This window comes from Eutrigla gurnardus (assembly GCF_963514095.1).
Source record: "Eutrigla gurnardus genome assembly, chromosome: 4".
Lineage (NCBI taxonomy): Eukaryota > Metazoa > Chordata > Actinopteri > Perciformes > Triglidae > Eutrigla > Eutrigla gurnardus.
In genome coordinates, this window is record NC_139918.1 from 19,953,680 (window position 1) to 19,969,113 (window position 15,434).

Here is a 15,434-nt window from a genome sequence, read left to right on the forward strand (position 1 = left end):
TGAACTGCTCACAACTTGTGACAAAACATTTAAAGGGACGAGCAGAACTAGTGTTACTTTGACAACACACAGCCAGTAGAGGGAGCCGGTTCAGCAGAAGAAACTGTTGCTCTCAAGGACCAGTGGAGGGGAGTAACATCTGAAAGGTCATTAGATGAAGGAGAAAGGTGTAAAAAGTTCAGTAGCAGAAGAGAAAGAGCAGCATATACAGGCAGATGCCCCCATAGGGAACGGACCTGATGTGTTTTTGTAAATAGCAGCTAGTTTTAAGCTTCTGGAGGTAGCTGTCCAAGTCCATAATTCAACATTACAAAGCCTCACATCTAGAGTTTGATACTCGTTTCCGTTTGATGCTAAAACAATACAGAAAGGCACATAGAGACAGTCACATGAAAAGAAGTCGAGAATAAAAGCAGGCCCACTCACATGCAGAGCTGAGAGAACAACACAACACAACACTGAATGCTGTTGTGACATTTTATTGGGATGAAAACATGCTCTCAAGCAAAATTAACAATGACAACCATGACAATGTGAAGTTCCAGCGTGGAATGAACGAAACAAGCAAACTGTACGATAATCGCATACATGCTGAGGCAAAGTTTTGGCTAAATACATATTTTACATCTTTATTGCTCTATAAACCTAATCCTTTTGCCTAAACCTGCTGATGGGAGACGGAGTAGATTCTATATAAAAGCTCTGGGAATAAGATGTTATGCTGCTGAGGTACACATTAACACCTGTGCCCAGAGAGGAAGCTCTAATATTGAAATCCTAGCTCTGCTACTATTGCAGCAGTGAAACAAAGACTTTTCTTTCACACACAGTTTGACTTGAAAAAGAGTAGTCCTTGGGTGGTTGCTGTGGAGACCGACAATGGAGACTAAGATTCTGCTGTCACATACATTTTTAGGCTGACATCAGACATGGGAGCCTGCAGAGTTGGTACCTGCTTGGCCGGCCTCCTTGGCGTGCCCATCTTCCTCCATGGCCTGGGTGACAGTCTGAGCGGGGGAGGGGCTCGAATGCCGCTGACGTCTCATGAAGGGGAACACACTGAGAGGAAGGAGTGTCATTTTAGAGAATGCATGTACTGAAATGGAAGTAAAGTAAAATTGGTAATTTAAAATATGTAATTTCACCTTTTCTTTGTCTCCTGGGGAACAACAGCTTTGGCCAGCTTGTTCTTGTAAAGGTCGGACTTAAGATATCTCGGGTAAGAGTCCTAAAAGCACACACAAAACACAACATGACCATCTAAATATTTTCTAATAACCGTCTGCTAACTGCTAACTGTTAAAGTTGCTATTGTGATGTGCCTGCTTTTTATGGATGAGAAATTAAGAAATTCCATATCTGCATATAAGAAATATAAGACATTTTGACCAAGTAAAATGTAAAGTATACTGGTATTACATCTGAATAGATGACATTTTTTCTCTTGGGAATTGTTTGTCTAGGAAAGGGAAAGTCATGATATGTAGCGTCCCTCAGGGGTCAATACTGGGTCCACTGCTGTTAAGCAGTCAAGGCAACAAAATCTGGAAACTCCATAAAAATGATGATAATTATGCTGATGACACACAGTTATACCTATCCTTGTCCCCCAAAGATCGAATCACTGTTAAATCATACCCTTCAAGCCATTGTTTTATTGTATTTTCATGAATGATATGAAAATGAACTAGCCCGTTAAAATATATGTATATTCTATAGAACTTAATTGAAACTATCCATCCATTAAAACAGGTTATGACATGTGTCCTGTCTTTCCATATCCAAAGGTTAAAGTTTCAAGTATCAAACAACAGTGTATCAGGGGTCGAACCTTCTTCATGAGAAAGTAGATGTGCATTTGTGCGTCGTCCATGACAAATCGATGCGGGTGCCTGATCCCCTCCATAGTTTTATCCATCGTCTTACTGTCGATGTTGACCCAACGGGAAGCTCCCGGAGCCAGGAAGTTTCTGAGCCACACACGAAAAGAGTGGCAGTCAACTGAGAGTAAATATAATCGGTGTATTTCTGCATGTTTGTGTGTCTCTATGCTTACCTGTAGATCTCCTCCACTTTCTCTATGATCCTGGAACTTTCTCCATGTCTAATATCCTCACAGGCCTGCCAGAAACACAGGTTCTCCGCTAGCAGAGACGCAGAATGAGGTAGCGTCATGGATTGAATGAGGTATGTATGGAGGTGAATAGTACAATACAATACAATGCAGGAAAATGTGACAAAGAATGAGAGAGTTTTCATTGCTTGGCTGGCCTATTTTGAAAACCTTGGCCCCTAGGCAATATTTCATACGTCTGCAAGGGTGAACAGATCCCTTTCCTGCTTTATGTCTCCATTCTTCTTCCTTATCTATTCTTTCCATCCTCTCACACTAACCATATCATGCAATTAATCTTCTTTTCCTCGACCTCAACCCATTCATCTTTCATGGCTGGGGTTGGAAAACATCATTAGGGGGAATAATGACATTCTGAATGCTAATAAGAGTAAGAATCAATTCAAGAGGATTGTCCTATGATAACAATTAAATTATGTTTTCCCCCTCTGTCTCTCTCTCTCTCTGTATATAAAGTATACTACAATTATATAATAATCTGTAAAACAAAAATCTGAATTCCTCACACGTTCGTATTTGATTACCAAACCTAATCACAGAGTGCTTTAACATTTGTATTTTGAATATATTCCAACACTTCAGTCCATCTTCCTTACCACTAAACTCTTTCTCCAGGTAGGTCATGAATTCCCGCCTCCCCATGTCGTCTTTGAGAAGCTCCAGGAAGCTGAAACTCCAGCGTTCCACTCGTAGACGTGTCGGCATAGGCACCCTGCTCACACAAACACGTCCACTATGACACTGAACTACAACATTAACTGTCATGTTAAGAGATGCTTAAAAAAGAAAACCGTAGTTTGGATTTGCTCTGTGTATTTTCTCACATTTCTGAATTGATCGTCCAGTATGCGGTGTCGTCGGAGATCCAGGGGTTACTGGGAAGGCAGCCTTGCATGATGGGGTCGTGGGTCTGGTATTGCTCGCTGTATTTCACAAAACTGCGCATACACACACAAATGCAGAGGGATGTAATACACAAAAAAACACTAATTCCAACTTGCCTCAGGAAGCATCCATTAGTGGCTCTTATAGTGGGAGCACTAAGCCTGTGTGTGTGTGTGTGTGTGTGTGTGTGTGTGTGTGTGTGTGTGTGTGTGTGTGTGTGTGTGTGTGTGTGTGTGTGTGTGTGTGTGTGTGTGTGTGTGCGCGCGCGCGCAAGCAAGCGTGCGCGTGGTGCATGCTGGAGATGGAGAGTTCTGTTCAGGCAGTCCAGTGTTGCAAGTCCATTAGTCCCTGTGTGTGTCCATGTGCATGTATGTGTGTGTCCATGTGCATGTATGTGTGTGTCCGTACACGTGTGTTTCATCAACCTGACACATACCCTTCTAGGCAGATGGATGACTTCACACGGTTCCTTCCGAGGGCCCTTCTGCAGGTTTCAATCTGTAAACAATGTCAAAATGTACAACTGTAAACACGCGCACACACACACAAACATACACAAAGGGAGCTAAAATATACACTCAGTGTATTTAAATTGAGACTGAATACTTTATCTATGATGTTTACCTCACTTTTGTAGTAGTCACTGTTCTAGTTCTGTTAAGAGAAACAAAGTGTCATCAAACGGATATTTTTACAAATGAAGAATGGACAGCATGAGATTATATATAGGTAAAAACATAATATAGTGTATATGTATATATGATCATATATGGATATTTTTATGCTGTTGCTATAATTTCAAATAGTTTGAACCATAATTTACATGTTGAAATAATAATTGTAATATACTGTTATTGTCCATAGTACAGCACAGCTAACTGTGACACTTACTTTTAAACAACCCCAGCAGCAAGAAAGAAGGACAACAGTCAAACAGGGAGAGGAGAGATACATAGGAGACATGTTATCAAAAATTAGGGGAAAAGGAAGTATGAAAAAATGTGATCGTGTCACTGACCAGTGCAACTCGAACGCTGAAATTATTGGGTCTGTCCAGACCCATGTCCAACACATTATGTGCCCCAGGCTGAAAAGACACACACAGATGAACACTAATAATAGTTTGCGTGTGTGTGTGTTAGTGTGTGTGTGTGTTAGTGTGCGTGCACTTATAGGTTTCCACTCCACTGGCTTTGATTTTTATTCTCCAGCTTCTCTTTCTTTTTCTCCATGTCCTCGTCCCTAATTCATAAGGGCAAGACAAGATGGAGTCCCTCCTCCAAACCCTTGTCCTCTGGTTCACCCTCTCTCCTCTCCTCCACTGTAACTGTACATTTCCCATGATCCCTTTCCCCGTTCCCTTCCTCCCCGACCCTTCTCTCCACCTGTGTCCGTCTAACAGTCAAATCGACTGCTGTGGTGTTCAGACAACATAAAGAAAGTGGAAAATGATGATTATTCCTTCTCTCTCTCTCTCTCTCTCTCTCTCTCTCTCTCTTTCTCTCTCTCTCTCTCTCTCTCTCTCTCTCTCTCTCTCTCTCCCTGTTTTCAGCTGAGGCTTTTACCAGATGGGTTGAATATTTCATGTAGGAGGCAGGAGGGACTGTGAGTGAATATGGGACGGGACTTCTGACTGTTTTAAATACTGTAAAACATGTTTCTATACTTGTGAAAAGGCATAGTTTAGTATAGTATAGTATAATAACAGTGTAGTGCAATATAGTATACTGTAATATCGCATAGTATAATATCATATTCTATGATGAAGAGCAATGTAGGTGGTACCATTATAATGCAGAACAGTACTGTATAGTATTCTAATCCAAAACTATAGTATAGCAATGCATCCTACAGTGTAGATTAATATAGAACAGTATAGTGCAGTAGTGTAGTATAGTATAATATAAAACATTACCTGTACACAGTGTAGAACAGTATAGTGTATATATATGTTATAGTGTAAATATAATATATTATGTGGTATAACATAATCTACTGTAGTTTAGTGTCATGCATTGTAGTAAAGTACATACCGGGGGTCTGTTGATGAGCCAATAGGCCTGCTCCTGACATTCCAGAACAATGCGGTCAGCCTTCCGCCTCTGTTTGGATGCTCTAAAGATAAATCACACTGTCAGTTTGTGTGTGTGTGTGTGTGTGTGTGTGTGTGTGTGTGTGTGTGTGTGTGTGTGTGTGTGTGTGTGTGTGCGCGTGTGTGTGTGTGTGTATGTGTGTGTGTGTGTGTGTACCTGAGTTGCTCTCTGGCTTGCATCACCACGAAGTCCCAGGTATGGTTGATCCTCTTGTGTAACAGACTGTATCTCTCCTAAAAAAGGAAAAAAAAAAAAAAAACAAAGACAAAAAAGAGGACTAGGGTTTAGAAATACATACATTATTTATTTTTACGTACACACAGAGACACACACTTTCCTCACCTTTTCATATTCCATTAGTTCTCCCTGTTTCCGGATGTTCTTTTTAGCCAAATAGATTGCTGACGGCATATAAGAAGGAAAACAGAAAGCAAGGAAAGAAAGGTGGTTCTGCAAATGTTTATCAGAACTCCTGTCGTTGTATTTGAAATGAAAGCTGTCTTGGTCACATTGTTATAGTGTGATGGATGGAAAAATAGATGTTCTTCCTCACATTGAAATATATAAAAAGGAGCTTCACTGACATCCAGTCTTACCCTTCCCTTTTGTTTTTGGCATTGCCTTACCATAGTCCAGCTCTGAGGCAGGCCACCTGGTACTAGTCCAGAAGTAAGGAGTCTGAGAAAACAAACGACACAGTGTTTTGACATTTCTGATACAGATTGGCAGAATAAAAGAACTGCCTTCGGGGTGAAAGAGTTACCTGGAAGCGGTAGGGCGACTCGTCGGGCCGTAACACGAGAGATCTCGGCTCCTTGAGAGGGTAAATATACCCGTACCTCACCAGCATGCTGCTAAGGTGCAACGCTTCTGTTAAACACCACAGAAGAATCCAATCACTGGGCTGTGGCTGACACACCTTTAAGGCTATACCACAAATGTGTTTGATGTACTGTAAACCATTTTCAAGCAAAGTAAGAAAATACTTACACATTACCAAGATTTTTATTTATCACAGCATGATGTTTAATGGCACATTAAAGAGTTGTGTCATTAGGGATAATGGTCTCAAATTGAACGGAGACTGAATGTGAAAAATCAATAAATCGATCAACCAGTTGGCCACAAGGAATACTTAAGAGAATAAAATGCTGTGGGCCTGATTTGTTTGATCAAATGCCTGCACCCTGTCAGCATTCTCTCTCAAACCAAGCGTTTTCCCTGCAATGAAATATATCGTCAATCTTCAGTCTCTCCTCATTTGTTAAAGAGCCCAATCTTTTTGATGACTGACAGCAACCAAAAAAGCTGTGCAGTGCATTTTAATCAACTCTTCCCACCCTCTCTCCCTCGCCGACTAGCTCATCTCTTTCCTTTAGTCTGCTCTGAGGCAAAAGGGACCCGGCAGGGCGACCTTTTCTTTCCGACCTCTAATTTACTTCAGGTGCGGTAAAGTCTCCTGAGGTGAAAACATCCACGGGGACGCTAATCAAACCCAGATCATCAGGCTGGTAAATCAAACTTGGATCCTCTGGGGCTCACCCCATTCCTGTTTACTGGAAACGGCAACCCCCACATTACACACTCGTACACAACACTACCATGTCAGCTTGAGAGCAAACGCCATATCCTGGCAACCGGCTAGCAACGACACAACAAGCAAAGGAAGGGGAGACAGGGACTCACACCTTATACTCTCTCTATCACATAAACACAACATTTATGTATCAGTACACTTACCCTCCTCACACATACTGTATTTCTGGATCAACCAAGCAATGATGTCCTGGCCTAAGAGAGAAAAACAAAGAAAGACATGAAAAGAGGACAGACTTCCTCCCTCTACTTTACAAAGCACACAGTATTCTCCAAAAAAAATAAAATAATAATCTTTGCTGCATTATGCATGACCACTGGGACAAACACAAGCTGCAGACAACTTGCATGTCCACAGACATGCTAATGCACACTGACATAAAGGGACACACACACAAACATACATATATATATATACTGTATGTACACATACGCACCCGTCATGGCGTGTGGAATGACAGTGATAAGGAGCCTCTGATTTCTAATTTTCATGCCCATATCAGGGTCCTGCATGGCCACAATCACTTTCTCCATCTGTAAGGGGAACACACATACACACACACACACACACACACACACACACACACACACACACACACACACACACACACACACACGTAGTCACACACACAAACACACAACAGAGAAAAGTCAGAAATTCTGATAAACAATGCAGATACTGAATATTCCAGCCTTTCATAACTTGTTCTCATCCTCGCACCGGCTGTATGTTTTTCTGGTTCACATCCGCCACAGTGAGCTATTCTGTGTCTCATTAGAATAACTAACTAAAGGAGACAGAATCATACATTCGTACCTTTCGGAAGCATGACATTTGCTCCCGGTGCCAGCCTCCTTTCGCCAGGGTGTTGATGGTCATCCTTCGGGCTGCTTCAGGATCAGTCGACGGGACGGTGAAGTGCAGCCGGGAGCGCGCTGCAGAGAGTGCACCACTGTTCTGTTTTTTTTTTTGCCGACCAGGCGGTCCGATGGCTGACGGGAGCGCCACTGCGTAGATTAGAAGGGATTACAGTACGGCCAAGTGATTTCCAATATGATATATAGTTCCTGTATACAACCATTTCTCTAATACGTGTTTATATCTCTGTCATTGATATATTTAAAGCCATTCGAAATACAACTAAAACATCCAACATCAAGTTATGATATACTGTATATAGTGCATAAACATGTGAAACGTCTCACATTTATTATTACAGTTATATGTAATTAAATGGTAATGGCCAATGGTCTGAAAAAATTTTTTCTAAAAAAAATCCTACATAAAACAGGTATAGTAGCCTATATACTGTAACTGCAACGTAAATTCATAGGCATATACATCCTAAAATAAATACTATTTTAAAATCTACATCTACATTTATATGAGCCTATGAATAATATATTCATAGGCTATATATTCATATATAATATAATATATATATATATAAAATATTGTTCCTTTTATGAAGCCTAATTGTGAGAAAATGTTTTGTATTTTTTTTGTGAGAAAAGTATGTTTTAATTTGGAGAACACGAGCCCTTTTTGATAGTAAAAAAATAAAAAAAGTAAAACATTTCGAGGGGAAAAAACTTAAAGTGTAGCATAAAATAACATAAAGTCAAATTTTGCCCTCATGCAGAAATAGTTGATGGCTAACAAAATATGTTGTTGTCTGTTTTCTAAACGGCACATGCTAATTCGGCTGAAAAAGTAAATGGCATCAGTTTTATCCCTCGCAGGCTTCCGTAGTTACAGGAAGTGGTTCCGTCGTCGTTGTGAGACCATTCACTCGTCTCAGCGTCGACTATATTAATCATATTAAGAGCTTTTGGTAGAGGTAAGACATAAGTTACTCAAATAGACGTGATTTCCTAAAAAAAAAAACTTGCAACAATAACGTCAACTAACCGTTGTTAGATTTGTTGCGCAACACATATCAGTCTTTTTAGCTAACCTTGCTAACCCTTGCTGTAGCAGGCAAGAGGAGTCCGACTGACTGGTGATGAACGGTGTTGAGTTACAACCGTGAACTGCACTTAGCAACACATTTCATGATGTATCAGTGTTGTCGTGTTTCCCATTTCGTGTATGGACAAGTAACATGCAGTACACGAGACGTGTCTGCGACTAATGCCTGAATTGAATACTGAAAAGCTCATTTAACTCGTTCATGACGTGATAGTTTTGAAACAGTTCTTGAACGTGTCTATTATTTCTTTCGTTGTGATGAAGGTTTTTTGATCTCGGGTGGCGATGGGCGACATTCGTCAGTCGTTGCTGCCTCGCGATGTGCTGAGTGCAGCCAAGGAGCTGCTGTATCACCTGGACATCTACATCTGTAACCTGGTGCAGTCAGGCAGGCAGCCTCCCCAGGTCGACTCCAAAACCCAGGAGCTGGTGGAAGAGTTCATTCTGCACGCACCCAAGGACAGAAACGCCTCGGCCAGGGTGAGCCTCGGATGCTTGCATGCCAATATACACAGTCTATAAACACACACACACACGTGCAGGCAGCCAATACATTGTCTGTGTTTTTCTTTCAGAGGATGAGTGCTCTCCAGGAGCTCCAGCTGTTGGAGATCATGTGCAGCTGTTTCCAGGAGCAAAGTCGAGATACTGTCCGTCAGCTGATGTTCTCCGCCCTCTTTAGTCTCCAAGGCAACCAGGCGGATGAAAGTCGCATGGCGCTTTTAGGCAAGCTGGTCTCCATGGCGATCGCTGTGGGCAGGGTTCCCATCTTGGAATGTGCCGCTACCTGGTTACAGGTGGGGATTTAAACACACTTGCATACTTTGTGTTTGTGTGTGGTGTTCCAGTAATGTGGATGTTCTGAATATAACGCTCTGGTTGTGTGTCTGTCCTGCAGAGAACCCACCGTGTGTACTGTGTGCGCCTGGCTCAGGTGCTGGTAGACGACTACTGTAGCATGGTGCCAGGCTCGGGGCCAACCCTGCACAACATCCACAGCGCCAGCCCACGCTTCTGCTGCCAGTTCATCACTGCTGTCACAACCCTTTATGACCTCACCACAGGTGGGATATTATATATAATGGGGTGGGATATATATATTTGAACGCTATGAAAAAAAAAATATGTTGTGCCATGTGTTTTCTCGCAATATTTTACATTCTTCCACACATACATCCTTGTGTGTTTTCAGAGGAGCTCACCCCTCCTTCAGAACTCCTCCAGATGATTGTGTCGTGGATCCAAGACGACCCTCGTCTAGTCCTAATCACCTTCCTGAACTCGCCCCTCTCTGGCAATCAGCCAATCAGCTCACTCGACGTCACGCCATTAGGGGGGTTGATGCGCTGGTGCGTCAAAGCCCCCCTGGCCTACAGGAGAGATAAGAAGCAGGCGTTGACCGGTGGCCCCACTGAGAGTGATGAAGAAGTGGGGCCTCTTTTCTCTGCTCTCCATCTGAGTGTCCTACAGGTGTGTGGTCTGTTTGTACACATTTTCCAACAGTAAACATGTATCTACAGTATGCAAAAAATCCTCCAACATACAAAGTAGAGGTAATCAAGCCATTGTCCGTCTCCTGCCACATTTAGGTCCTCATGCTTTTGCCGAACATACTAAATGAAAAGGGGCTTTTCGGTCGCCTTGCGCTGATCCAAATGGAGTCCCTGGCCGCAGTGACCTCGGACCTCTCCAGGCTGTTGGACCAGGCCGACAAACACTCGCACACATCTTCTGCAGATACACATGCACTGTCTCAGCTGACCCTGGACCGGCTGGCACAAGCCTTGCAGGTGGCCATGGCCAACGGAGCTCTGCTCTGCTCGAGAGGTAAGATTGTGACAAGAATGGAAAAAAGTGGTACAAAAGCAGAGGCTAGAAAAGTGGATAATGGAAAGGCATAAGATTTATATTACAAACTCTTGCCGCGTGAGAAGTTGCCTCAAAGGCAAAAAAAAGCTGCATTATTTGGCTGCAGACTGGAAGTTTAATAATTTAACAGATATTCCAATCCAGCTCACTGCACAGGCTCTATTTTTCTCTGTCCTGTCAGGACACTGACATGCTGTCTTTTACAATGCTGTCTACAGTAAAATTCTGTGAGCTTACAAAGCACACATCCAACAACACACATTAAATAATAAGTCAAATTGAGATTTTTATAATATTATTTAACTGAAAACTGGGCTCTGTCATATTCCAATTGCAAATTGTCAGTTAAGTTATTCCTTTTTTTATTCATCCAGAAATTGCCTTGTAATACATTGTATTTTATTTATTTATAATTTAAGAGAATCCTCAATACATATTTCTGTGTGGTGGAGTGTCATAAAACAAATAGGTACTTCAGTATACAATAGTATGAGAGTTCCTACTCTCCTATTATAATAAAGATCAGAGACGGCTTGTCATGGTTGTGCCACTCCTGTTTGACAGATAAGAGTTAACAAAAACAGAACCCATGTACACATTTCACACCTTGTTTGTTTCTTGAGTAAAAATGAAGCATAAGTCTAATAGTCTCACAGCAAGTGCATTTTCCAGTTTTATAGGGACTGAAAACTCAAAATAACATCAGGTTTCCACATATTTTTTTAACATTGCCACCATCTCTGCCGTAAACCTGCAGAGAACAATAATGTGTAAGGACGACTAAACTGGTCGGATCAATCCTTACATGGATTGTTTCATCATGCTGTGGAGATTTTCGAGTGCTTATTTCGTGCTGCCTTGTCTCTACAGAGGACCTGAGAGCCATCTGTTCCCGCCTGCCACACAACAAGTAAGAGCTATATGCTGAGCCCATTTACCTTGTAACCATTTCCAATGGTTACCTGGCTTTAGCCAGAACTATAAAGAACATCCGTATGATGGCACAGCATCAGCTTCAGGGCCATTTACTTATGGAGAGAATATCCCCATGTTAATAGTAAAGGTTATAGACTGATACACCTCACAACTTTTCCTTTACATATAGTGCTATCCTCAGCCTGCTGTGTTTTCAATGCACTGACAGATGTATAAGAACCACCATTGCACTTGTAATAAGCATGTAAAGAACACATATTACAACATGTTAACTTATATAAAGTGGCATGTTTAAAGGGACAGTTCACCCAAAATCAGAAATACACGTTCCTCTCGCGCGTAGTACTTATTTATCAATCTAAATCTTTTGGTGTGAGTTACAGAGTGTTGGGAGATATTGGCCATAGAGATGTCTGCCTTCTCTCCAATATAACAGGAATATATGGCACTCGGCTTGTGGTGCCAAAAATACTCAAGATAAGACAAGAGACCTTGTTTCAAGTAGGAACTATTTTCTTTTTACTGAACAACTCCCGCCAACTGTGTCAGAGTGCAAAAAGAAGCGTAATTATCTCATTATATAGGCAGAGAACTCTATGGCCAATATCTCCAAAACTAGGCAACTCACACCAAAGTAATTAGACAATAAGTAGCACTACACATAAGGGGAACATATATTTGTTTTTATTTTGGGCTGAACTCAGGGTGATATTTACGATTGTGTGATACAATAAATTGTTATATTGTCCCGTCCCTAACCAGAACTCTGCAGCACTCACTGAGAAAAGAGTCACCAATTTCATCAAAGTGTAGTCTTGGCCTTTTTTATTCTGGATGTTTCTCAACCTTCAGATTCTTGTCATAATGAACAACGTGCCTAAATATGGCATAGTAACATTTCTTCTATTTTCTCCCCAGTTTGCTCCAGTTGGTGTTGTCAGGCCCAGTGATGTACTACAACAACATCCATACCCCTCCAATGGCGTTCAGCCCGCACGCAGCTCACTCCCCTATCGCTTCACACCCGACACACCCTGCACACACCCCACACCCACCTCTAGCCACCCACCCCTCCTCTCATCCTCAGTACCCCGCTCAGCCTTTCATGACAGGGATGCCCTTCCCCTTCCGACCCAGCCACTAAAAGAAATAATGGCAGTGCTGTTTGCAGATGTGAAGTTGTGTGTTTATGAATGTGTGTGAGTAAATGTCGGGTAACAAATGTTTGCTACAATGAATGTATGTATGTGTGAATTATGTATTGTGATGTTAACGAGCAGAAATCTCTCAGACTAACATGTTTTGTCCAATAAATATTTTTTTACCTTACCTTACTCACTTGATGTTGTTCTTCACATCAACCACTGGTTGTCACTGTTGTCTTACTCCCTGCTGCAAATGCAGTACACCAGTTTTCAACTGGCATGTATTTCAGGCTTTATTTAAATTATTGCAAGTGAAATATGGCATGGAAAGATCTCTGCTGTAGGCTTGATTATCATTTATGGATATGAGCATGCTCATACATGAGTTAAAGAGCTCCTAACTGTGGAGAAATGCATTGTTTGAGTGGTTGGAATTAACCATGCTTCTTTTATAAATAAAACAAGAGTCTACACGATGACCACAAAAGGCACAAATATCTAAACGTAGACTGTTCACCTCTGCCCCAAACCAACGTGGGTCATTGTGTAACCATAAATGTCAGAGTCTTTTGGAGCCAAACCCTGTGTGTGTAAGCTCTAGCATGTTGTTGGACAGATAACATATCGTTCGCAGCACACCAAAAAAAAAGAAAGTTCAACCCTCCTGAGGACCCCAGCTGCTCTCATCCTACATAAGAATTGCATCATCCAAAGTTGTCGCTACACAGCATCAGTGACTTCACCATTTAAATGCTTTCCTCATTCCTACAAGCATGAATTGGAGATTTTGTAAGGGTTGTTGGGTTTTTTTGTGAATCTTCATGGCCATACATTATGTGTGAAATTCCCTTTTGCATGCTGTGTATGTGCTGAGAAGAAAGCTATTGAGAGATGCCTTTGTGTACTACTCTATTGTTGCAATAATTATCAGTCGCTGCTTCCTTGTTTCCTTTACCGGTAATACCTTACAATGGTTTAAGACATCCTGGCTCAACTGTGTCAAGAGATGCCAAGTCTCACCAGATCACCAAGTGTTGCAGCAGCTTTTATTCCAGCTGTCAGCAACGCATTGTCCCTCAAAAGTGAACTGGTAAAGGCTGATTGTAGCTACTGTTTCTCATATATTGTAGATTGTCTGCAGAACTTGTGGGTGGGACAGCGATAAGTATATCTTTTCTGGGAAAGTGATGCATAACTGTTAGGCTGGTGGGAGGTGACGACAGATAATATTCAAGTGAAAAAGGCGGGATCGAAGAGGGCGAGAGCGAGAGAGAGAGAGTGTGTGTGTGTGTGTGTGTGTGTTCATACCAAAGACGGTGTATGAGGTTTGTTGCTGTAAATCATACAGCTTTCTAGAGTCTGTACACTGTTATCAGTATTGCTGAAAAAAGAAACTTTCAAAATTATCTATTTATTTCATCCTAATAAATGAGACATTTTTATGTTCAAACCTTACTTTCATATTGTGAACAAAGCTCTCAACGCTTCTTCTTGCACCATGTATATTACTGCCTTATTATTATTCAACCCCAGTTTGAATATTGCCCTGCCGGTGTACCATGACACCAAACTGGCCAGAGCTGGTTTTGTCTGAGCATAGTTATGCTGTAGTTATAGTGGCTTTCAGAAGACATCTTGGTCTGGGTTGGTTCATTTCACCCTTGCAGGTGTGCCTTGTGGTTGCGTAGGACTGTCTGTGTCAGCAGCTGCAGAACCATGGTTTCCTGTTGGAAAAAAAAACAACCTCCCAATGGCAAAAAACAAATCTGATTCCCTGAACTCTATTTCCAAGCTGACCATAAACCAGATGGGTGAATTTTCCTTTTGAATCCTTCTGAATTGAACTAAGTCAGTCATTAATCCATGAATATCACATGAACATCGCAATGATATTTTCTGCTTCAAGTGGAAAACCCTGAACCCACTCAGGTTAGAAATAACACAAATCCGGAATGAAGAGTACAGAACTGGTTTTCACCAACTCCTTCCTGCCTCTGTTGGCATTTTGCATAATTAGAACACAGGTGTTCAGCAGTTTATCACACTTCCTCCTTCCAGCCCGACAAGAGAATTAACTGAGCGCCTGCTGATTTGAAAGTAAAAATGTATACTTTCAAAATGAGAAGATATCAAACTTTTACAGCATAAGGCATCATCAACATGCTTGTTGTGTCAGATCCTACAACACATGTGTGGACTTTATCCATAAAAGCTCATAAGTCCAGCTGTTGAGACCTCCCTCAAAGAAAGGATCACCGCCACTGAGTCTACATCCCGCATATCCTAATCTCATTATTGACTTCACCTCAGAAATAAACAGATCTGAGTGTTCCCAAATGGTTTTTAAATGGGATTTAACAGCTCTAAGGGAAAGGGAAGATTTTTCCTTCTCATACAGGTCTGAACTCCACCAAGAAATGAATGTTTCCTCTGAGATCAGAGTGGATTTAGTGCAGTTGTTACACTATTGCTATCTTGGTTTTGTTTAGCCTGTAAGCATGCTAGCCCTAAATACAAATTAGATGTGAGGCTATGGGATGTCAATCATTTTGTAGGTATTTATCAGAAGCAAAAGCACTTGGCAGATCATAAACATTTTAAGGAATATTAAATCTGGGAACCATAAATATCTATACAAAATGTTGTTTTATATCTATATTTTATATATTTTATATCTTGTAGATGTCAAGCTATTTCATTGAATGAGTGGAAACCTGCTGGTAGAACTAGCCAGCAGATGACCAAAGTTGTTACAATGTATCCTCAGGGGAGCCTGAATATCAGTCGAAGACTTAACGGCAGAC

At 41.4% G+C, this 15,434-nt stretch overlaps 2 protein-coding genes across 2 annotated transcripts; one reads left to right on the forward strand and one right to left on the reverse strand.

The window, feature by feature from the left end:
- Positions 1-450: 450 nt before the first annotated feature.
- rgs11 (regulator of G protein signaling 11) lies at positions 451-7,678 on the reverse strand. The gene is made up of 17 exons (XM_084007643.1): positions 7,526-7,678; positions 7,146-7,242; positions 6,853-6,903; positions 5,876-5,982; positions 5,739-5,790; positions 5,455-5,513; positions 5,269-5,345; positions 5,053-5,134; positions 4,038-4,106; positions 3,644-3,667; positions 3,456-3,517; positions 2,959-3,072; positions 2,731-2,846; positions 2,057-2,144; positions 1,832-1,970; positions 1,146-1,228; positions 451-1,059 (listed from the first exon to the last, which is right to left on the reverse strand). Exons 1-17 carry the CDS (start codon positions 7,586-7,588, stop codon positions 924-926), a joined length of 1,419 nt encoding a protein of 472 aa, XP_083863769.1. The 5' UTR covers positions 7,589-7,678; the 3' UTR covers positions 451-923.
- Positions 7,679-8,473: 795 nt separating this feature from the next.
- Positions 8,474-12,814, forward strand: ints15 (integrator complex subunit 15). The gene is made up of 8 exons (XM_084007997.1): positions 8,474-8,549; positions 8,945-9,160; positions 9,256-9,477; positions 9,579-9,744; positions 9,873-10,150; positions 10,270-10,507; positions 11,420-11,459; positions 12,404-12,814. The coding sequence occupies exons 2-8, from the start codon at positions 8,966-8,968 to the stop codon at positions 12,627-12,629; spliced, it is 1,365 nt and encodes a 454-aa protein (XP_083864123.1). The 5' UTR covers positions 8,474-8,549; positions 8,945-8,965; the 3' UTR covers positions 12,630-12,814.
- Positions 12,815-15,434: the final 2,620 nt, after the last annotated feature.